Genomic DNA, 22,377 nt, shown 5'->3' with positions numbered 1-22,377 from the left:
AGCATCGGGCTGTTGTGTGGCTGGGCTGTGCAGCCCCCTCCTGTCAGGTGACATGGGGCTGACGTGCTGTGCATGGGAGGAGGACGAGGCAGTAAGAGCAAAGAGTCCAAGAAATAATGGAATTGCGTATGCATGCAGTGTTACACAGCAACGGCAAATAAAAATAAAAATGCCATGTTGCAAGATGAAATGGATGAAGGCCGTATTGTATAAACTTATACCTGCTATTTGTTCTGCTTACTGCGATCAAGAAGTGGCTAATGTAAATGAAAGATGCATGGAATAGTGTTTTGTAGGGAGAAAATGGAAAGAACAATCAGGCACTCAGTGCTTCCCAGCTGTGCAGTGGGAAGGTGGTTTAGACAGTTGTTAGGCAGTATGTGATTAAGCTGAGAACAGCTGAAATGATTTAAGATGCAGTTTTACCTTCCAGCTGCTTCTTACTACTCTTTGAAGAAGGAAATCCCTTGCACAAAAAAGCATGCTCTTCCTTTGGAGTGCTCTCTGAATTCTGAAAGTCAGATTTGAACCTTCAGTAGTTGGAGATTACCTGAGCACCCTCTGTGAGAAAGAGAAATACTACCAAATTTCAGCAGCCAGATGGTAATGAAAAGTTCTGTATTTTATCCCTTTGAAAAGGATGACAGAAATGCACTATTTAAGAAATAGTAAACTTGGCATTTACTGACTGATTTGAGAGTAGTGTGTTTTGGACCAAATTTAGATTGGATATTAGGAAAAATTTCATTACTGAAAGGGTTGTCAGGCATTGGAACAGGCTGCCCAGGGAAGCGGTTGAGTCACCATCCTGGAGGTATTCAGAAAGTGCGTAGACAAGGCACTTCAGGACATGGTTTAGTGGGCATGGTTGGTGGTTGGACTTGATGATCTTAAAGGTCCTTTCCAACCTAAATGATTCTATGATTCTATGAAATCTGTTCAGAGAACATATCATTCCCCAGTATAGCATGCAGTCTGTCTGTCTGTCACTTCTTGAAATTGGCTTGCCTATGTTTGTGTGTTGTGAATTGTCCATGCTCCCGGACGCTCGGGAGCACACTGAAACGGACCCTGACTTTAGGTATAGTGTTATCAAGCAACACCTAAAAATTGTGAGATTTGAGGAGATGTTTTCTGACTGCTAGACCCTGCTTAATAAATGTAATGTGTGTGGGCCAAATCCTGCTTCCTCAAAAGCTCTGCTGTGCACAAGAAAAGAACTCTTCTTGCATAAGGGGATTCCTGCTGTTACAGAGTGGGGATGACAAACTCCATCCAGCCTACGTACCAGGGCTGACTGCCTCTGAAAAGTGAGATGCTGGCTGAGCTGTAATGCTACAAAACTGCTCAGACAGCATTTAGTGAGATGAATCAGAATTTTGTGGTGAAATTTTAAGGAGGTGGAATGAAATTGGTGAATCTGGCATGTCCTGGTTTCAGCTGGGATGTAGTTAACTGTCTTCCTAGTAGCTGGTACAGTGCTATGTTTTGAGTTCAGTATGTGAAGAATGTTGATAACACTGATGTTTTCAGTTGTTGCTCAGTAGTGTTTAGACTAGAGTCAAGGATTTTTCAGCTTCTCATGCCCAGCCAGGGCACCTGACCCAAACTGGCCAACAGTGTATTCCATACCATGGGACGTCCCATCTAGTTTAGGAACTGGGAAGTGGGGGGCAGGGATCTGCCGCTCAGAGACTGGCTGGGTGTCGGTCAGCGGGTGGTGAGCAATTGCCCTGCGCATCATTTGTACATTTCAATCCTTTTATTACTACTGTTGTCATTTTATTAGTGTTATCATTATCATTACTAGTTTCTTCTTTTCTGTTCTATTAAATCGTTCTTGTCTCAACCCAGGAGTTTTACTTCTTTTCCTGATTTTCTCCCCCATCCCACTGGATGGGGGGGGAGTGAGTGAGTGGCTGCGTGGTGCTTAGTTGCTGGCTGGGGTTAAACCACGACATGGCATTATCCCTGAAGTTGGATTTTGATGCCTTTGCAGAAGGGTGTTGGTAAGGAGGGGTTTGGATGACTGCTCGTATGCAGGTCTGAATTGATGGTAAAACTTTAGATCAAAGAGAAGAAAACACTTTGAATGTCTCTTCATATCGGATTGTCCTTTCTCATTTGCACGTAATTTGACTCACTCTTATGGGAACAAGAGATTTCCCGACCTTTCTTCCTGTTACCATTTTGAGCAGAAGTAGCATGTTCCCATGCTTGTTTTCTTCCACTTCACTTACCTTCTTCGCCCTGTGAGAAAAGTTTAGTAGTTGGAGGTATTTTAGGCCACATACTGACCTCAGGAAGTCTCTGTTAAAGGTGTTTGGCATTTACCTGTGCTTAACGTGTGAGTATCCATTGGATCAAGTGATGGAGAAATAACCATTCCTTTGTTGGACTTAATGTAAGAGCCCTGGCTATGGTACAGCTTTGTTTTGCCTCCCTGGTGCAAGGAGATCCTTTGCAGGCTGAGGCTTTTGTCCTGTGGCTGCCTGGCATGTTGGGGAGATTCCCTAACTGAAGATTGGGACCTTGGGGAAAAATGAATCAGTCGTGTGTTGAGATCGTGTATTTGATCAAAACAACAGAACTGCTCCTGAGAACGCTTGGGCACATTTGCAGGGAGCATGTGGTGTTCAGCCTACTTTGTATCTGTTTACATGCTCATATTTTCATTTCACTGTGCAAATAGCTTCCTTTTCTTACGGATAAGTTTCACGTTGTGTTTCTTGTTGCCATTAGGTATCTCCCCTATTGTAAGATAGCTCCTGGTTTTCCATAGCATCATTCTTGGGTGATACAAAGGCTAATGCTTAGCTTATTGCTAAGCTTGTAGCTAATTTGTTTGTAGTTTTCAGCCCACATTGAAGGGAATGTCTAGTGTCTGTATGGTAATGTTTATCAACAAAAAAGTTTCATCATCTGGATTTTTATTCGTATAAATGGAAAAAAACTATAACTATCCATCTTTTGCTTGGCTTGATCCTTTTGATGTAAACAAATGTAAAGAAAATGTTTTTAGTACTTTCCAGAATATTTGTGCTGTAGGAATTTCCTGTTTCTGTTTTGTTTTTCAGTTTTTCCTCCTCCATTGAGATGGAAGGGAAGTGCTGAATGATTATGTACGTGGGCTTTCAAACAACACAGTATATTTTTAGCTTGTTTCCTCAGCTTTAACGTTGATAGCTTTGTTTTATACTGAAACAATTCAAGGTACAAAAGCTATGCATGTTCAGGATGTTTAACTGGGCCTTTCTCAAGTTCAAGAGGAACATAGTTTGGGGGACAAAAGAATTAATATTTTCCAAAAAACTGTTTTGGCACTCTAGTTGTTGCAATTATTACTAGTAATTGTATTTAAACTTAAATTGTTTCAAAACTTAGATTAAAAGTTCTATTTCACAATTACCTTTATTTACAGATTTTTATTAATCTTGGAATAATTATATGCTACTGTAAAAGTGCGCAGAATTTTGTACAGAGGAAAGGATGACTGGCTTTCTACTTTGATTACAAATGGAATGGGAAACTGCAGTTTTTCACTGATCCCATCAAGGATGACCATGGTAGTAGGATGGTAAAATTATTTTGGCAGGTACAAAGAAGTATCTGGAGTGTTCAGTCATGGAAATTATTAATGTGTTTTCTTCTATCACAAGTGTAGTTCTGGAAGGAAAACAAGGAATGCCATTTTTTTTTTTTCCCTTCTTACCTGGTTTCTCTAATATTGGTTAATTTGGAGGAAAGCACAGCTTTCAAGTGCATTTGGAACTTAATAAGACTTACTCTGTGCCTCTGCTTCCCCCTGTTCTTGCCCCTTCTGTTATCATTTTTTGATTCAAATCTGTAAGAAGTATTGTACTTAAATGTGATTTTTCTTAAATGAGAACGTAAGGTACAGAATTTTATCTTACTGAGGTGATAGTGCTGTGAATTTTTTTTTGTTTTGTTATTGTTACAATGTACATGAGTGTTACATACCTTTTACAGAAACAGTAAGACAAATGTACCCTCAAAGATTCATAATCTGAAGAATGGATGTAAGCCACATGATATGATGAAACATGCTGGGAAAGGTGGTGGTAGCAGAGGCGGGGGATGTGGATGAGAGCTTATGAAAGTGGGTAGAGGGTGCATGGCAGCTGGGGACCAAGTGTTCCTAGTGAGAAGAGTCAGGCTATGGGGTGGACTTGCAGGCAGATTAGATGCGTTTGGTATCTGACCTTCTTTAGCAAACATTGCAAAATGTTTCTCTGTGATAAAAAGCTTCATTTCATATGCGCTAAGATGCTTCTTGCATGAGAGGGAAAAAGATGATGTCCCAGCAAAATGTCTAATCTTTTTCTTGTCTTGTTTGTAGTGTGTGGATGTCTAACTGTGTGTTTCAAATTAATTGTTCAGACTGGGTCACTCTATTTTTTTCAAAAAGATTGAAGAAGAAAAGATGTTAGAAGTGGTAGCTCTTTGCATGTAAAAATGGTTTGGAACCTTGCACACGGAAGTTTGATCAGCTGCACACATAACACTTCAACAGCTTTTTGCTGTTTTCAGTGTTATGTTGGACAATTCTCATTGTGTGCTGCGGAGAATGTTTTATTTGTCAGAAGATGTGGGTGAGACGGGAATCCATGTTCAGGCATAAGCTTCAGCTTTAATAAATTACTACTAGGTAGGTATGAGACGTTTACCCCTTTAATGTTCCTGCCACCTTGTTGGGGTTATAGAACGTCAAGGACGTCCCTCATACTTGCTTCCAAGTCCTCTAATTCTCTTTAGAGCTGGCCATTTTAACCTTTACTTCCTGAGCACGAGATGCATTTTTCTGCTTGTTTTCATGCTTCTGACTCCAAGTCACTCTTACCGCAGATGAATGTATACAGAGTGAGAAGGTTGGAATACCAACAATCAAGACAAATGATACAAAATAGGGTGAAAAAAATTTTCTTTCTGCTCCCCAGACAGGCAACACGCTGCTTGCAGAGAGCTTTGGAAACAAACCTCACATTCTGCAGTGGGGGAGAGGGGAGAGAGGAGTTGGACTGCAGGCAAGGAAGGGAGGCCCTGTCCAATGTAAGCTCCATTTTTATCAACCCCGAGTGTTGGATCCTCTTGGCAGCAGTGTTCAACCCGTGCCAAGCCTGAGGAACAGTGTGTCTGCTTTCCCTATGTACATTGCTCTGGGAACAATTCATACCTGTTCCTTTGCCTGCCAGGAATGTTCCACTGATGCTGCAAGGTGACAGTTGTACGTGGGGAGTGTGGGTGTTTTGTTACACTTTTTTTTTTTTTTAATTCAACGCTATTTTGTCCTCCCTGTAGTCTAACCAGGTCTCTTTCTGTGCGAGACCTGGAGAATCTCCTTCTGTGCGAGACCTGGAGAAAGGATATATTTTTCTTGTTTTGTCTTTCCTTGTTCCTTTTTATTGTCCTCTCTTAGCTGATATTCAAGAAGATATATGCAGTGACTATGAGCTATTCGGTTGTTCATGAAACCTTGGCAGAGCGTATTCATTTATATTGGAGAAGTGGCAAAACCTGTGCCCTAGGTCTGCAGGGAGGTTGCTAGTTTCCTCCCTGAAGTCACTCTCTGTGGCAGGGAATGTTCTTATTGCTTTTCTGCCTCTGTGTGAGGGGACTCTCTTGGGCTTGCTGTAAAACATGATTATTTTTATAATGCTGTTTGTGCTTTGAGAGGATTGTCAGGTTAGCACACAGCAAGGCAGAGAATAAAGCCTTCCTGTACCTCCTGTGCCTGGAGTTGGGCTGTTCTGGATCATTGTTTTCTCCTCACCCTGGACCTTTCAGCTGGAGTAGGCAGGATAGCATGATGGCTGTCAAGTGAGTTCAGCTCTGTTACTTACCATATAAAAGTATAATACCGCAGGTGAACTTCAAGAATGATGTAGTTGTGGAATAAGGATGTGCAGCATGTGGGTGCTATCATTTCTGCTTGCAATGGACGGCTGTCAAAGTCTTCTAGAGCTTGCACTGCCACCCTTCTGTTACACCGTGGGGTAGGAGATGAGGCCATGATGAGTATCTGTCCTAACGTGACATGGACTGTGTGGACACTTGTGTACTAGGGAATGTGATGTCTTCAAAGGAACACAAATTAGTTTCTTAGCAGAAGTTGTCCTGAAGCAAATTTGACTGGATGATAAATAAAGAATTCTTGTGTCCTATTACAGATCAGATGAGACTCAGATTTCAGAGGCAAATTGCCGAGACAGTTTTATTACATAGGCCTTTTTGCAGTTATGGTGCATAAGTATCAAGAAATTTCATTTTGCTCTTCAATCTGGAGGAATAAATTAAAGTATTTGTCTGCAAAGCCACTGGCACTGAATTTAAAAATGTAATTGTTTTGCCATGATTGAAATGCATTACTTCAAGAAATTAGTATTACTCTGAGGTTATTACCACCTCCGTTTAAAATAAAGATTTTAAAAATAGCCATGGGCTACATTGATGAGATACTTTATGAAGTACTTTAGCACCTTTCTTTAAAAACCTCCTGTATTAATGTGTGCTTGTGTAAACTTTCCAAACATTGATCCAGAACCTGTTGCTACTGCAGTCTTTCTTGCCCACTAGTTTGTGAGGCCTCTGTGAGCTTTTAAAATAAACTAATATAAGAAAAAAAGTCTGAAAATGAAACTTCAGTCTCTTTTGTAGTTGGCTATGCATATGAGGTGAATGCCTTTAATGTCAAGTTCTATGCAACTTATCTTAAATTCTGGATAAGCATAAATTAAAACTCTGTACGTGAACTTAATTTGCTCAGTTTCAGTAGGAAACAAAAGTAGGAGTAGAAAACAAATATGTAGTGTAAATATTGAGATATCCAGTGTTTCAGGTGACAAAAGAGATTTCACTCTATATAGACACTGTACAAAGTCCTTGTGCTGAAACACTCCGTCCATTCAACTGTTGTTCCTCCCTTTTTTTTTTTTTTTTCTTCTGACTGTAGACTGCTTACAGTATTGTGGCAAGTGAAACAGTCTAGGCATCTGAATGAATTGTATTTGTTGTACTGCCATGAAAAAGAAAAAACCAAACCAACCAGAAAAAAACCACGAAGCCCTTTCATCTTTGGCTGTGTTAAGTTTCATGGGGAATCTTGGATTTGAGGAATGGGAAAGCTAGGTACTGCAAATGGGAAAAAGGATGGAATAAGAAGCAAACTTACCTTAATAATTGGCTTAATGATGAGTCCAGGTCATGTCAGTTGTTACTTTGTGAGGGTATCTGTGATAGTGTGTAAAAATCAGAGGGGAAGCGAGGTTTTTGTTGTGTTCAGAGTACCTGTGCAGCAGTGTTTGGTTTTGTTGGGGCCCGTGTCATAAATTTGTTCCAGTATGGGCATACTAGGTACCTGCGTCACAGCTGATGATGCCCAGCGTGTTGGAAACATGGGGAAGGTGTGAGTCTGAAGGATGTTAAGCTGTAGACAAGGTGCCCAGCCTGCTGCAAATTGTTGTCTGGGCTGCTGGCTTCGAGATAGAGACAGATGCTGTGGTGTGAATCGTATTACCTCTTTCTCCTCTCTCAGAACTGACCTTGATTGGACCAAGGGATTTATTTCTATTTCCCCTAGACGATGCGTGTCACAGCAATCTTCTGCACCCATGCACCAAGCAGCTTGTTATGGTTTTGAAATTATGGTAGGTTTTGAACTCTGTCAAGTGTAAACAGATACAGGAGCCTGAGCAATTCCAGTCTTTTGTTCATGGAACTAAATGTAAATCTTTTGTTTAACTTAAGTTCTGTGTTAATTTTATTTTCATTTTTTTTTAGCTTAAATGAAGAAGATTGGTATGTGCTATGAATAAAGATCAAAATTAAAGACTTTGTGCAGTAAGACTGCTCTATGAACAGTTGTGACAGCTCACTGACAGTAACAGAGGAAGTGCCTTTAATTCTGTAAGTCTGACTTATTGCCAGTGAAGTGAGATTTAACCTGGCAGACAAACTTAGACAGTTTTTACCCATAAATCTGATAACCTGATTGAAACTTGCCTGTTTTTCAGATTTCCCCAAATCCAGATATTCTGCAAAATGTACCCAAGGGATCTGTCTTTTTTCTCTGTGTAATAGCAAACCCTTTTGAAGATAAAGGGGGACGTGAGAACTGGCAAGTAGATAGGAGCATTTTAAAGAAACCAGCTTGATAAACAGTTTTGGTTTTTGTATGTGGAAAGCAAAACATACTATATCGGCCCAGGCTCTTACCAAATTATGTGTTTTCCCAAGACTGTTTTAAAGCAGTTCAGTTGGTCTTGGTTTGGAATGAAAGAAAAAAACCAAAAACCTTTGTGCCAGCTGTTAAGCTTTTGTGTCTCTGCCAGATGTGCAGCTAGGGCCCTGCTGATGGGCCAGGGTGATGGGGTGACTAGGCAATGGTTTGTAGGGGGAGCAGGACTGTTGTGAACTGGCAGGTCATTGGGAAGCCTTGAGAATATTACTTGGCATTTCAGATAATATTACTTGGCATTTCAGATGACTGAGTACTAAAGTGTTTCTTTATTATTTTAAATGAGAATTTGAAGGTGATGTAGTAAAAGCTTTTATTATGGGATGTTACATGTAAGAAATTCAGCCTGTAGTTAGGAATGCTTGCTAGTCCCTCTTTGAACATGACAATTCAGATGGCAAAATAGAGAATACAGAGGCAAAAATAAGGAGCATATAAAAAAAAAGTTGTTTTGTAGTGTCTGAGGAACCCAAGGAGTAATTGAGTGTGGAGCTGTGCAACTAAGCTCAGCACAGTGCTGCGTCTTTAAATAGTCCATAATGTCAAACACAACAGGTTAAATTAAGTTCTCTTACTAATGAAACAGAAAGAGAGTCAGTGTGGAATGCAAGACCAGAACAGCCTTACAAGGGCAGGCTTTGCTCCTCGATGGTTGCTGAAGACTGAGCGTAATTGAGATGGACAGACTAAGATGCCCGAGATGGAATTGAAACTGTCGTGATCTTTGCAAGTACTTGGTCATGATATTTGTTTGTATGTGGAATGATGACTTGCAGAAAACACTTAAATTCATGGATTATTAATAATTGCTAACAAGTGGAGCGATGGGGTGTGAGGCAGGTAAGCATCAGGAGAATGGGTTTCTGACTGGGGGTCCCACAAGGGAAAAGCAGAGACTTTGTTTTTGCAGTTAGTTTAAACTAATGTTGCCCATCCTTCTCTGTCACATCTGCTTTGCTGATGAAGGATCATTCAGGGATCCAGTCTAGGTGAAAACTAATCCCCAATATCCTTTTGATAGGTCTTCAGCTGGATTGCCTCCCCAGTTCCATGCACGCTAGTGCTGCCAGAAGGGAGGTGGTGGTGGTGGGACTCAGCCATTGCTAAAGATCCTGTGGACTTGAATGGCTCACACTCATTATGAGGCTGTGCTGCAAGTTCCACCTGCCTCTCATGGTGTGTGTATTATGTGCTGTGCTACATGCAGGCCTGTTTTTAATTTGACTTTCCAATCCTATATAGTCATTAGCATAATTATATGTATTTGAGAACAGGTAAAGCTCAAAATGAGCTGAAAGAAGCTTTTGGAAAGTATAATGTAACCATAAAATTTTGTTTTCTACTGAATAAGGGGAAAAATAGGAATTGTTACTTCTTTGTGCAGGATTGTATTTTTGAGTTGTAGGTGGAGTAGATGTTAACAATAAAAGTATCCAGCAATGTTTGAATAACGAGGTCCCATTTGCTACTGTGGTAATTAGTCATGCAGTACTGGTTAGCAATGTGTGTTCTCTGTTTTCTAAAACTGCAGACCCTTGACAGATCCAGGGTGGCTGAAGTGTGAGATAATCACTAGTATTTTTCAAGGGCAGAAGATCATCTTGTGCTGTTCTTGTTCAGAAACAAACCCTTAGTCAGCCAGAAAGACTGCTGGACTGACGTGGCTGGGAGACAATTATAGAACATCTGTATGGTTTGAGCTATGTTCTGTAGGCTGATGGTTATAGAAAGATATGTGGATTCACTAGAAAAGGAGTAAATAGAGCCCATGTGTAACCCACATGCTGTTATTTAATTAAAATACAGTTGTGAGCTTTTGCCAGCTGGGAAGTTTGTGTGGAGTGCTATAGAGCATGATATTCTGGGGAGCCTTAGAAAAGAAATACAGAGAACAAGTTGGTGTGCTCCCTGGGGAGCCCAGGCTTTCTTAGTCCGTTGTGCGCACACCCACAGGCAGGAGATCTTGTCTGTGGCAGTGTGCTCTTTGAAATCGGTACTCTTCTATGGCTAGTTTAGTCCTTAATGTATTGTGAAGTTCATTTATGTCTTTTATTTTTAATAGTGGCTTATGTTTTTCATACAGGTGAAATCTCACTTGAATCAGAAAAGCCCCAAAACGTGATTTGCTACTCAGTTTCTTACAGCTTTTGAAAACTCTAAAAGAAAGACTTTTCAAGTGTTTTCCAGCTTTGGTTGGCTGATTTAACAGGGTCCTCTGAGGTTTTGGTGGATTATTTTACTTACCAGAATAGAAGAGAGAGAAGCAGTCCATTTTAATAAAGTAGGATAATAACCCTCCTCACACACACACTCTGTGCAGATCAAGGCAGAGGTCAGCGTATTATGCTTTTGATGGGGAGGGGTGAAAATGAAAAAATGCGAACTAATCTATTCAGTCCTTGGAGTGTCCAGTGAGGGGTATTTCTGAAGACGTTTCTTCTATGTAATTGCTATGCAGATGCATTTTAAAAAAGCAATATTCCTACAAATTTTCTTAACAATTAATTCATTTTTTTCAGACCTCAGTTATTTTTAGGGATTTTTCTAAGGAAACTAAGTTTAACTGCATAGTCTGTCAAGACTCCTGGCAGCTGCTACTGAACTTGGCCAGTTTTGGTATGGAGCTCAAGCAGGACAACATGTAGTCACTTACTGCATTTCAGCTGAAAGGGTGGAAAAATCTTCAACCATTTGAATTTGATGGTGAAAGTGCATCTGATTATCTTCTAAAATGTTTTGCCATGATGTTAATCGAAGTGTAAATCTAAGCAACAATTTAGATGCTGAGTATACTTAAATACCTAGCAGTATGTTCATGTGGTAGCCAGAAGATACTAAATTTAGTATTGCAGAAAGATTCAAATCAGCAGTTTTGTAATCTTCTAAGGATGAAAATGGTAAATTGGGCATAACATCTCACTCTTTTCAGGGGAGGTCTAATAAAAAAGTGGAATATATTCTCTAGTGAATTTTCAGATCCTTCAAGTCACATACATGTGTGATAAGTTCTTGCAGCAAGCTGTAAGAAAGCCGCCTTCTGTGGATCTTGGGTTGAATGTGATTGTGCATCTCCTCCCGTTTTGTGACAGGTGATATACCAGAAGGTTGGTTAAATTTGAGCTTTGCTCTGCCCATCCTGTTTAGGTGAAGGGACTGCTGACTAACTTGCATGGCAGCTACAGTCCAGAGCTCTCTGACTGCTGTTTTGAGGGGCTACTGAATCAGACAGAGCCTGAAACCATCTAAAATAGCAAAGTGCCTTGTGAAGAATCAGCAAGCACAGAGCTGCGCTTGTAAATGCATGGATGTTTGAAATATAGAGCTTAGATTACACAGCATAAAAATGTGTAGTAAGTCTTAAATTTCAACCTTGGATGCAGGATCTCCATCGTTCATGAAGCATTATCCATAACTGTGTCAGAATAAATTGAATTTTTTTTTTCTATTTCTTTAAAAGTTTAAGAAACACCCAGCTCTTGGGGCATCTAATGAAAGTATCTCTTTCCATTTCTGTACAAAAAGAACTGTGTGAGGAAAAAGGGTTTTTCTCTGTTGGTTGGATTCCCTTTTAACCCTGAGGATTTTTATTAGACTGCTAATTTGGGAATGTTCAAAACAAATATAATGTATTCAGAAATGAAGAATAGGATACGAAATGCTACATTTTGTCACCAAAGTTTTTCCTGGAGATAAGTTACAGGTTGGTGGAGTTCAACTCTTAAAAACAGTGCTTAAAAGGCAAGACACCCCATTTCTTCAGAGCATCTTATGCCTGTGTGGGTGTTTGTAAGTAACATTTCTGATATAATAAAACTTTATGTGAGAACCATTTCATAAAATTATCTAGAAATTATTCATTCCATTAAATCTCTTCCTGAACAGTTTAGAGGAGGAGAAGATGATGCAAGACCACGGTACTTTGTATGGCAAATTAAGCAACAGCAACAACCCCCCCCCCCTTGAACAAACAAGAAGGTGAGCAGCTTTCAACATGCCTTTCTTACCTTCATACCTGTATATCTCTTTCCTCTCAGTTCTGAACTAGTCACGTCTTGACGTTGGACACCTACTTACGTTTGTTGATTTAGAACCTTAGCTTTTATTTCTGTTGTCCTCCCAAATGAGCTGTTTCCAGAAATTGCGTTGCCGGTGACATGGGACTGCTCAGTGGTACCTGCGTTTATCTGTTACCCCCCACCTGTTTCAGGCTTTACAGTGGCCGTACCGACCCTGTGGTCTCCCAGCTGCTGGGGAGGGAGCAGAGCTGGGGAATGACAGTGAGCTCTTGCTTACAAAAGTTATCAGTGTATGAAAGTGGAAAAAAAACCAACCCTCCTTCAAATGGTCAGACCTGTTCAGCTTTGTTTTGAGCTTCTGGCTTAATCATTAGCTTGCACTGATATCATAGTCACTGACTTGAAAGTACCTTGTTTGAGTTTGTAGATCGCCTAATGAAACAGTTAGATGCGATGGCGCTGCCCGAGTACACCGTCAAAGAACAGGCATGGGGTGCAGGGTTTGTCCTAACCTGCCCCGACCGAATAGGAAGCCTTTTGGTGTCCGTGTAAAACACTCCCTGGCAGAGCTGTTGCCCTTGTTTTCCCAAGGAAGGGTTAAAATCAGTAAGTACACGTGACATATGCAAACTATGAATCATTCCAATAGATCTGTGCGACTCCTGCCTGCTTAGGCAGCAAGCAGATGCTGTTCCCTCGGTTGCCGTGGCAACCCTGCCTGTACTATAATAAAGCCCAGCCCAGATCCTTCCTTAGGCAGACCTCTGCGGCTGTTGCACCTAGCTCATTGTTTCCTCCCCGGAGCAGAGGCAAGGCAGGGACCGAGAGGAGGGAAGGGGATGCCAGAGGCAGCTTTCGCCTGCCTGTAACCTCTTGCGCCTTGTTCAGGGAGCGCTCGGAGCACGGCAGACCCTGCTTGTGGGACTGAGACGGGCTTGCGAGCAGCCGTGATGGCCAGCAGCTTCTTCAGAGCGCGTCTCCAGATTGTGTAAGGAGAGGAGCTGGCGTGTGCAGCGGCTTTAATAGGCAGGGGGAAAGTCTCTGCTGGCGACTGGTACAGCGGTTTACCATTCCCAGCTACATTCCTCTGTTATGAAGCCCCCCTTGAAGCAGGGAAGCTGATGTCATTCAGAAGATCTTCTGGCAGGCTCTGAGCAGCCAGCAAGTCCGGTCTTGAAGGCAGCAGGCTTGACACGGTTCCCCTTCAGTTCCACTGTGCCTCGTGAGCTTGTGAGCTGCGTTTCTGGAAGGGAAAATCTTGAGGATGGTTCTGAAGACGGGAAGACCGGTGAGCAGGGGATTCTGCCGATGCTGATGCCTTCCTGCAGAGTTTTTGGGGAAGAAAATAATCTGGATTTATTGTTCAGAAGATCTAATCGTTTTGCTTCTAAATGGATTGCATAGGAGCACCAGAACTTTGTTTAACGTACTGTTACCTGAAAAACTGCCGAGCCAGGAGAATACGATTTTTTTTATCCTTCTGATATTTACAGCAAAACAAAAACTTGGCTTAAAAAGGGAGTTGCTTTTCTGGCTCTGAAATGAGACAGTAAAAGACTAATTCTGTGCTTGTAAATGGACTAATTTCAAATGACTGTTAGGATTTAAACCTTGATTTCTCTCTTTAACATGGCTGAATTAAACATATTTTGATGGAACTCTGGAAATCTGATTGTAAGTAGGAAAAGTCTTTTATTTTTTCCTACTTGACATATACCAGCCTCCAACCTCACATGTCTTTTAAGTACAGAAATATGCTGATACAGTGTAGTGCTCTTTACCTTAGCTGAAAATAATTTGTAAGTGGAATCTTTTTTGCAAAATAAAATCAGGGTTAAGTTGAATATATTTTACAGTAATTGCTACTGAATATTGATTTCTCATTTCTGCTGGAAAAATGGATTACCTTGGAGACAAGCTGACAGTGGCACAAACTCACATGACCCAGTGGATGGGTACAGTGCGGAGATCCTTACAGGAAGCACTAAATTTAGTCACTACTGCGGTTGCTCATGAGCGGACTAGTGGGGAAGGTGGAAGCAGGACTCCCTTCAAGCGAACCTCCTCCTTCAGGCACTTTGCATCCCGGAGCAGAGAGTCCTTCCGAAGGTTTTCAGTGCGGAGTCAGCAGAGGTTTTCCTCTTTGAGGAAGAGGCAGACCAGTTCAGAGCCACCTGAGCTTGTAAGCTATACACCTTTTTGAGACTCTTGAGGTAGATAATGCAATGCAAAAAACTTGGTTTTGTTGCAGCATTTTATCCAATGACGAAACTTCTATCGTGTCTGCTTTTCAATGTAAAAATAGCCCCCAAAACACTTCCCGGTAGTGGTGTCTGTCTGTCTGCTCCTAGCTGGTTTCTTTCTCCAGCACGGGTAGATATTTTCATTTGCCAGGAAACACAGTTAATCAAGGTTTGGAAGTGGGGAAAAATGTTGTTGATCTTTTTTAAAGCAACACAGTAAGGTAGGACAAATATTTGTCTAAAATTAGAAAAAAAAGTCTGAAACTGCACTTGTGTTGGTCATTTCAACACCACAGGTCAGCATGACTTTGAATGTACATCAATATTGGTAATTTTTCAGTAAAAAATGCCTGAAGCTAAATTTGTAAAAATAGTTAAGCGCTGTCACTCTGCAGTCAATGGTAAATGATCATTATTCTCTCCTTTTATTGAACAAGAGGAGTTTTTTCTCAGTATAATTGCTACTTTGTCATGAAATAGATGTTACATGACCAGCATGACTTGTGAGGGTTGTAGTGGGGCGGAGGCAGAGTGTAATTTCATGGGAGCGAAGGAAAGGTGAAGAGCCCTCAGTTCACCACACTGGGTGCCACGCAGAGCCCCCTCCCCCTTCCCTTTTCCATCAAATACTTTTCCTAGTCTCTGGGTTATTTTCAGGAAGGGTGGTCTGCATTAAATGGCATGGCAAAGCGGTGGAGGAAGCGCCGGTTGTGTAGAGAGGAGCCCCTTCCCGGGTGGAAGGGGTGCAGGCTCTTGCAGCTGGGCCAGGGTCTGACATGCTCCTTGCAGCCATTATTCGACACCCCCTGTTTCTAGTTCCAACAAATATTGCAAAGCAGCAATGTTTTTAGGTATAGTGTGTTGAAAGGTAAATGAATCCGGTTTCTTCTATTCTGTTTCACAGAGAGGAACCTGAACTGGTGATTTGAGTTGTACCTGAAGCTGATAATTTAAGACTGACATTTGAACTATGGGAAGTGGGTGTACTGTGGTTGACTTGCATGGAATCGGGACCAAAGCCTTAACCAGTATGTGGGTAAATCCTGAACAGCTTGCTCTCTGAAGTGGCTAAAATGTTGGGGTTTTTTGTTTTTTGGGGTTGGTTTGTTTGTTTGTTGGTTGTTTTTTTTTTTTTTAAATAAAATAGTTATTTGTTGTAAAGTATAAATACATAAAGTTCTGATGTGGCCTCAGAGGTTTGTTCACTGAAGGATTGAAGGTAAAGCTGCATTCCTTGGGCAGGTGTGGTGTTTGTGTACGGGCTATTTCCAGTACTTTTTATCAGTTATGGTTATAGCATTTTTGTCCTAGCTTGCTATTCATCTCCTGTTTGGCTGTACTGGAAAAGAAAATACTGTCAAGTGAGCACAAAAGAATGAAGAGGAAAATATTTGGTAACCACTGTTACGATGTTAGCATGGTGAAGTTCTGTTGGTTTCTTTTTTAAGCTGATATTTTAGATTTATTAGAATAATCTGAATAAAAAAACTTGTTTAAAAGAAGTGAAGACTGAAAAATGGAAATGTGGAACCTGCAGAGGACAACTGTACTACTTTCCTTACACTACACTGCTTACAGAGCAGAAATTGTGAGACACGGGATGACCTTGTCACTTAATTCACTGGTGACAGCCACTGGAGCTGCTGTTCCTCTGTTTCAGCAGTAATTTTGCATGTGCTTGGCTTTATGCATGAATTCGGTTTAACTTGTGCTCAACTCCTGTGCTCAAACTTCAGGTCTTGGCGCTTGTGAAAGTTTGTAGTTTGTGCCATTGCGTCTTCCACAGACCCACTTGTGAACACGGACCTTGAGCTATTATTTTTTTATCTGGCTGGAACAGGGTCCTGGTTTTACTTAGTCCTTGGAGCTACTGACATTTTTCTACAGAACAACTATGGAATTAGCATAAAGCACATAATTCCTAAAAAACTGACTTTTTATTGTTTTAGGGATGTACTGTAGAATAGTCACTTGGTGCTGATAGTTCAGCAATGCAGTTTTTAAACAAGGAGCAGCCAGGTTTGCTGGCTTGTGAGCCAGCTGCTGCCGTGTGCCTGACACAGCGAGGGCTGGTCGCAGTCAGCTCCCATCTCTGCTGTCACTGGTGGCTGCTGGCTGAGAACTTAGCATTGGACAAGACCAAGAAACTTGTCAAAACTCAAGTCAATTTAAAATAGCATGCGTAAACTTGCTGCTGAGCTTGAAGATAGTGGAGGTGTGAGAGTGCTTTCAGCTGCATCGATGTAGCTGTCCGTTTGTCCCCTCTCATGACTTTGGCGGACTTTCAGATTAAATAACCAAGGGAAATAATAGGTTACAGTTTGTATGGATCTCCTGTCACTGCTTCAGGTATCTTCTAGAGGAATTAAGAGTATTGTATTTAAAGTATTCATCCATTTATTTGGATATCTGTGACTTTAAAAAAAATGCTTAGGCTCACAAATTGTCTTAATTAAGTTGCAATCCTATGTTTGTAGCAGCTTTTATGGCAAAGGGCTGATGCTGTGCATGCTGTCTACTGGATCCCACAGTGGGAAAACTCGGGGCTGTTCCACAGGTCTGACATAGGTGCAGTTCTCAATTTTTTTAAATGTGGGGAAACCTAGCAGGTTGGCACCTTATTAGTAACATATCTTAGCTGGGAATTACTGCAAGCTATGTAGCTGGGAAAGGGCTCACGAATATTGCATTTTTTTAGGGGCTGTAAGAGAGATTTTTGTCCACTACAGAGGAGCTTTAGGATTGGAGTGAAAGGGATTTGACGTAACTGGTTACTTCCTTGCTGGAGGTCATAAAAGTAGGAATCAGGCTGCAAGAGAGAGGAAATAATTTTCTTTTCAAACACTTCTCTTTAACAGCTCAAGGATTGCATATTTGCTTTGTTTTTCTGTTCATACCTTGTCATGTTTTCCTATTCGATGTCTGGTAGGGCTGACTTCGTGACCCAACTCGGTCTCTGATGCTCGGTGTTTCTCTCTAGCGCCGCAGAGAGGAGGTTCTGCAGCAGATTCTTCAGGAAGGGAGGCTGGGTGGATATACCTTTTTTAAAATGTAATCCTCTAGCTTTTATATGGGAACCAGACTTTGTACACAGGACATTGTGAATTTAATTTGTGCCTTATAAAATCTCTTCTATCTTCCGCTTTTTGTTTTTTTTTTTTTTAATTTAAATCCATATGCCTTAAATTCCACCTAGATAAATAAATGTCTAACACAGGGCAATCTGATTCTGAATCTAGAGAAAGTACAGCCATGTTTTTAGGAATTGCTTAAAAGCTAGGACAATCAAGGGATAAAATGAGCCTGAGAGCTAAAACTAATTTATCTTGTGGTTCTCAAACCAGCAGCTGATCAGTCAGGATTTAATATATGCAAATCTGCAAATCATAAACAAGAGTGCAGGAAGAGTTTTTATTTTAAATAGCTTTTCTGGTATATTCAACAGCAACTGTTTGGAAAAAATTTTTTTTCTTTTTAATTATTATTTTTCCCTGTAGTACTCCTATTAATTTCTTCATTGAAACAGAATACTCTGTCAATTGTCCTGTGTTCGTTCATAGCACAAACCCCTGAGCACACTGTTTTTCTCATTGATTGCTGTTTCCCAGCAAGCTTTTCCTTCCTCTCTTTCGCCTTGTCGTAGTCTGTTCATATAGCCCTATCTTCAAAGCTAGTTATCTGTCCTTTTTGTTTCCACTGAAACTGAATGCAAGTGGTCTGAGATTATTTTCTACAAATAGATGTAATACAGTGTTCTCATATTTAATTTAAGGAAAAAAGGTGTCACCATGGGCTGAAGAAACTTACTGGCTGCTGAACCCAAGGATGTCTGGGCCTTGCTATTGCAGGTCACGTGTACTGGAAACTGTCTGCACATAATGACACAGGACCAATTTTAATTGCATCATTATTCTGGCATATAAATATCAGATCTGGGAATCTGTAGTTGAGCTCGCAGAAGTTATAACTTTACAGTGAAACCTTTTAAATGGAAGCTGATTTTTCTCCCAGACATTTTTATTTGAGGCTTTTTTCCATTTTTCATCTTGCATCATCAGCTTAGTGTCTTTGTTGTAATAGGAGCAGACATACTTTCATTAAACATTGCCTCTGTTTTAATCATGGTAATATCAGTCCTGTTTCTATTATAGGTATGATATCTGGTTTCATGGCCAATGTCATGAGTTCTAGATCTCTTAAGTTTCTCACCATACAATAAAAACAGGGCGGGTGTTTAATACCCTTAGTTCCTTAGCTATCCCCTTACACCGCTAAAAAAGTGTGGCATTTTGTTTCTTTGTAAGATGTTTAACTACCTCCAGACTGCTAGCATGAACAACAAAGCTGTGGAAAACCTCAGAGGTGTTTCAGATTCTTTGGGAGAAGATTTTGAAATAAAGCAGAAATGATTAATTCTGTGGCTGCATTTAATCGTGTTTTGCTTTCTGCTGTAATGGTCAGTTGATGAAAATGGTCTTTTTCATTCAAGCTTGATCTGACAGCATCAGTTACTTCGTTTGGATTCAGTTTTAATTTAGTTCCAAAATAGAGATGGAAATTGAGTGTTTTGTTTGACTGCACGAGTCCCAGATGTGCTGGGAGGGTGCTTAGTCCTTCAGAGGGTTTTTGTTGCATCCTGCAGCCCTTTCACTATCATCCTCTCTGCTAGAGGTTGAAATTCCCATCTTGTTTTTTTTTTTAATCTTCACAGATGTTTCTTTTTAAGCCAATATAAGCCTGAGCAGTCAGCTTGTTTCTTGGAAAAGTTGGTGGGCTATGACTTTTTCCATTTGAGTAGGATCTGTCTCTGGCACTGAAGAGCAGGTGAGGGATCAAGAGGAGCGCTGTTAAAACCTGGTTTGAATTATACATATGCCATTCACCTGCACATTGCCTGAGATTGTATCTCTGCTTTTAAAAGAGCATTGACTGGTACGATCTGTTTTGATTTTACCCAAGGTCTGTCTGCAAATATTTGTCCTTGATGGTGAGCATCCTTCAACAAACTGTAAAAAGAAATTAATACAAGTTGGCAGTTTTATTCAGAGCTTGGCTATTTTGATACAGAACCTACAACAAATAGTTGCTGAACTATTTTGCTCTAATATTTACCGAAAGCACAATGAATTGCTCTCAAAAATATTTGTTTTGTACTGTCAGTGAATGGAACTTTATTTTTAAATTTCCAGAGACCTGTTATGGTGGCGTGAAGCATGTTTACAGAAAGCCTGCTTTTAAAAATGGGTTGTTTGTCTTGTTTCAGGGTGGGGGAGAGGAGTGAAGCTGTTCAGTTTAATTAACGAAGATACAAGGGCCAATGCTGAAACAGTTCATGCTTTTTCATTCTTAATAACTTTTCTTTGGTTTAACAGGCCATGAACATAGCTGGCAGCATAAATCTGGGCCATGAAACTCTAGTGATGGGTATTTAGTAGACTGCCTTTGTTGTTCCTTTGTTATTTTGACAGGAATAATCACTTAGATGACTTTACTCTGTGATTTTACTTAGGCTGGCTGCAAGGAGTTGATTTTTACCACGTTCTTAAAGCAGAAGAAAAGAACAAATATACTTAGATCTGGTCACTTTGTGCTCATTCACCTTGCTTGCTTGGTTTTTTGTGTGTTTTTGTTTGTTTTTTTTCTAAAGCACTAAATGATAGGAGTTTTCAGAAGGAAATAAATCATGTTTACACAAAACCTTCACTGAACACAACTGTTAACAGTGGCAATCCATTTTACTGAAATTTTGTAACATTGTGATACTTTCAGGAAATACTAGTGGTGTTTCATTAGTGTGTGTGTGTATTTTGACCACTCTCTTCTAAAACATCTAAGTTGTCTGAGATTTTTGTTTAAACGAGCAGTGCACAGTTTCCAAAGTCTGTGTGTTTGTTATTCACTTGTTGTCAAGAAATCCTATCACTTTCTATACATCTTTAAATCTAGACTTTAAACTAAAGAGCACTTTTCCCCAGGAATGTTTGTTTGAAGTCTAACTTGTGTCTTATGTGGAAAAACATTAACTGGGCAGAAGAGCTGTGAAATAAAGTATTTCAAGTAGGAGGTGTTGATTTCAAGTATATAGCTTTTCAAAAAAAGCAAATATATTCACTTCCTAGCATAACAGAATAAAATTGTCTTGTTCTGGCTTGTGTCTTTTGCCATGTTGAAGATGAGGGATCCTGTTCAACTCTTAGTGCCAACTTTCATTAATGCTGATGAGAGCTGCATATGCCCTCTGGGGGAGAGTGAATTCCTCAGTCTCTGAGGTAGGACAGCACTATTCTGCTCAAAATGGTCCTGATGGACAGGCTGGCATGCCTTTGGCTCTGATCCTACTTTGTTTGGTTTCTTGGGGTTTAATTTCTTTTTAGCTTGACTGCCTAAGGCTGAAAAGAAAATTTAATACGTTGATATAGGAGGGATTTTAAAGATGTTTCCAACTATCTCCTCTAGTCTGCTTTGGTTTTCTACTTTCCCACTTCTCAGAGGAAGCACTGTCATGGCTCGCTCAGCCCTAGCAAGGTATATATTTAGAATTTGGTTCTTGTCTGCTTTTTGCACATCAAGTCAACCTCTGCTCTGTCTTCAGCCTTGCGCTGAAACCACATGATAAGTGCGTGGTGAGTGTTCATGCAAGTTATAGCAGCTCTATTTTCAGGGTATAAAAAATGACACACTCTAAAATGTCTTTGAATCCTCAATGGACCGAGGAGGTTAACTTCACTGAGAGTCACTGCAAAAGCAGTGTGTAGATTTCGTTGCACAATGGTAGTCAGATTCCTGGCAAAATGAACTTAATCTGGATTAATTTGGCCACATTCTCTGTTGTGGCCAGAGTCAGCTCCAGGTAGACTCTGGGTCTCTCTTTGGTGCTGCTGCCTTTCAAATTGCGAGTCTCTCAGCTGGACCTGGCTCCCGGGAGGCATGGCAGAGCTGGGGCTTATGAGAGAAAGATCCATTAATGGAGGAGAAGCAATTAGCTGAAGACCGGCAAGCCGGGGAAGTCATTTTCTATGTCTAAAAGGTGTGGAAAATGCAGGGGTTTGGGGAGCTGTGATGGTATTCAGCCTCTTGGGAGTTCCAAGTTTAGGCTGAAAAGGTGTTGCTGGGAACATGCTTTTTGAACTCAAGTAAATCTTGCTGGCTGTGATTTCCTCTGGCTGCTTTGTCACTGTGTGCAGAGAATGTTTTTGTGCTGGTGTGGCAAGGAGGATCCCTGTCAGCTCTGTGCTAAGTCGCTTTTCAAATAATTTGTAGTGTTTAGGTCTGTTGCACAGTTTGGGTGTTTTGATTAAGGTGGAAATACTTTTACTGTAGCATGAGGCTATGGTAAAAATACACGTTTCAAAGGGATATACATTAAATACAATGGATTTAGTTTTGTTTCAATTCAACTCAAATACAGTACTGAAGCAAAGAGTTTTGCTTCCAAGATTAAGGGTGGCTTTCCTATCAGCAAGGCCATAGGACTAGTGGTGAGAACTGTTGTGGGTGTAGTATAAAGCTTTTTAAGGGAGACCAGCTGTGCTGCCAGTGTACATGGGCTTATAGCAGCTTGGTATGTTCTCTACCCTCTCCACCCAGTTACTCTCAGGTACCAGCTGTTCCCAGCTTACTCTTGGCATTTGCTCCCTGGGGTTAGGGGCTGGAAGGGTCGACTGCCCTTCCCCTTATTTCTGCAGACATAGGTCTGCTTTTTTGCAATATGTGCTGTGCCTTTCCAGGGAGAAGGGGTTGGGATTCAGGCCTGTGCATCAAGCTGGGAAGCTATGAAAAGGTGGAGAATTAAACCAGTCACCCCCCAAAACCAACCCGTGTTTCGTAAGGTAACTGCTGTCAGCTTTCAACATTAGAGATATAA

The 22,377-nt window shown here is 40.8% G+C and overlaps 1 protein-coding gene across 6 annotated transcripts in view; it reads left to right on the top strand.

Moving 5' to 3' along the window:
• Positions 1–22,377, top strand: part of KIAA1671 (KIAA1671 ortholog) — an 87,703-nt gene that overhangs the window by 44,680 nt on the left and 20,646 nt on the right. Inside the window, exon 1 of one of the 6 annotated variants that reach the window (XM_069794539.1) lies at positions 13,065–14,452. The exons of the other annotated variants lie outside the window; for them this stretch is intronic. Within the exon in view, the coding sequence (XP_069650640.1) occupies positions 14,168–14,452 (285 nt within the window). The 5' untranslated portion in view covers positions 13,065–14,167. Of the gene's footprint in view, positions 1–13,064; positions 14,453–22,377 lie in introns of those variants that run through there. 6 annotated transcript variants of the gene reach the window in all.

Source organism: Haliaeetus albicilla, chromosome 10 (assembly GCF_947461875.1).
Source record: "Haliaeetus albicilla chromosome 10, bHalAlb1.1, whole genome shotgun sequence".
NCBI classification, from domain to species: Eukaryota; Metazoa; Chordata; class Aves; order Accipitriformes; family Accipitridae; genus Haliaeetus; species Haliaeetus albicilla.
This window is presented reverse-complemented; position numbering and strand designations above follow the sequence as displayed.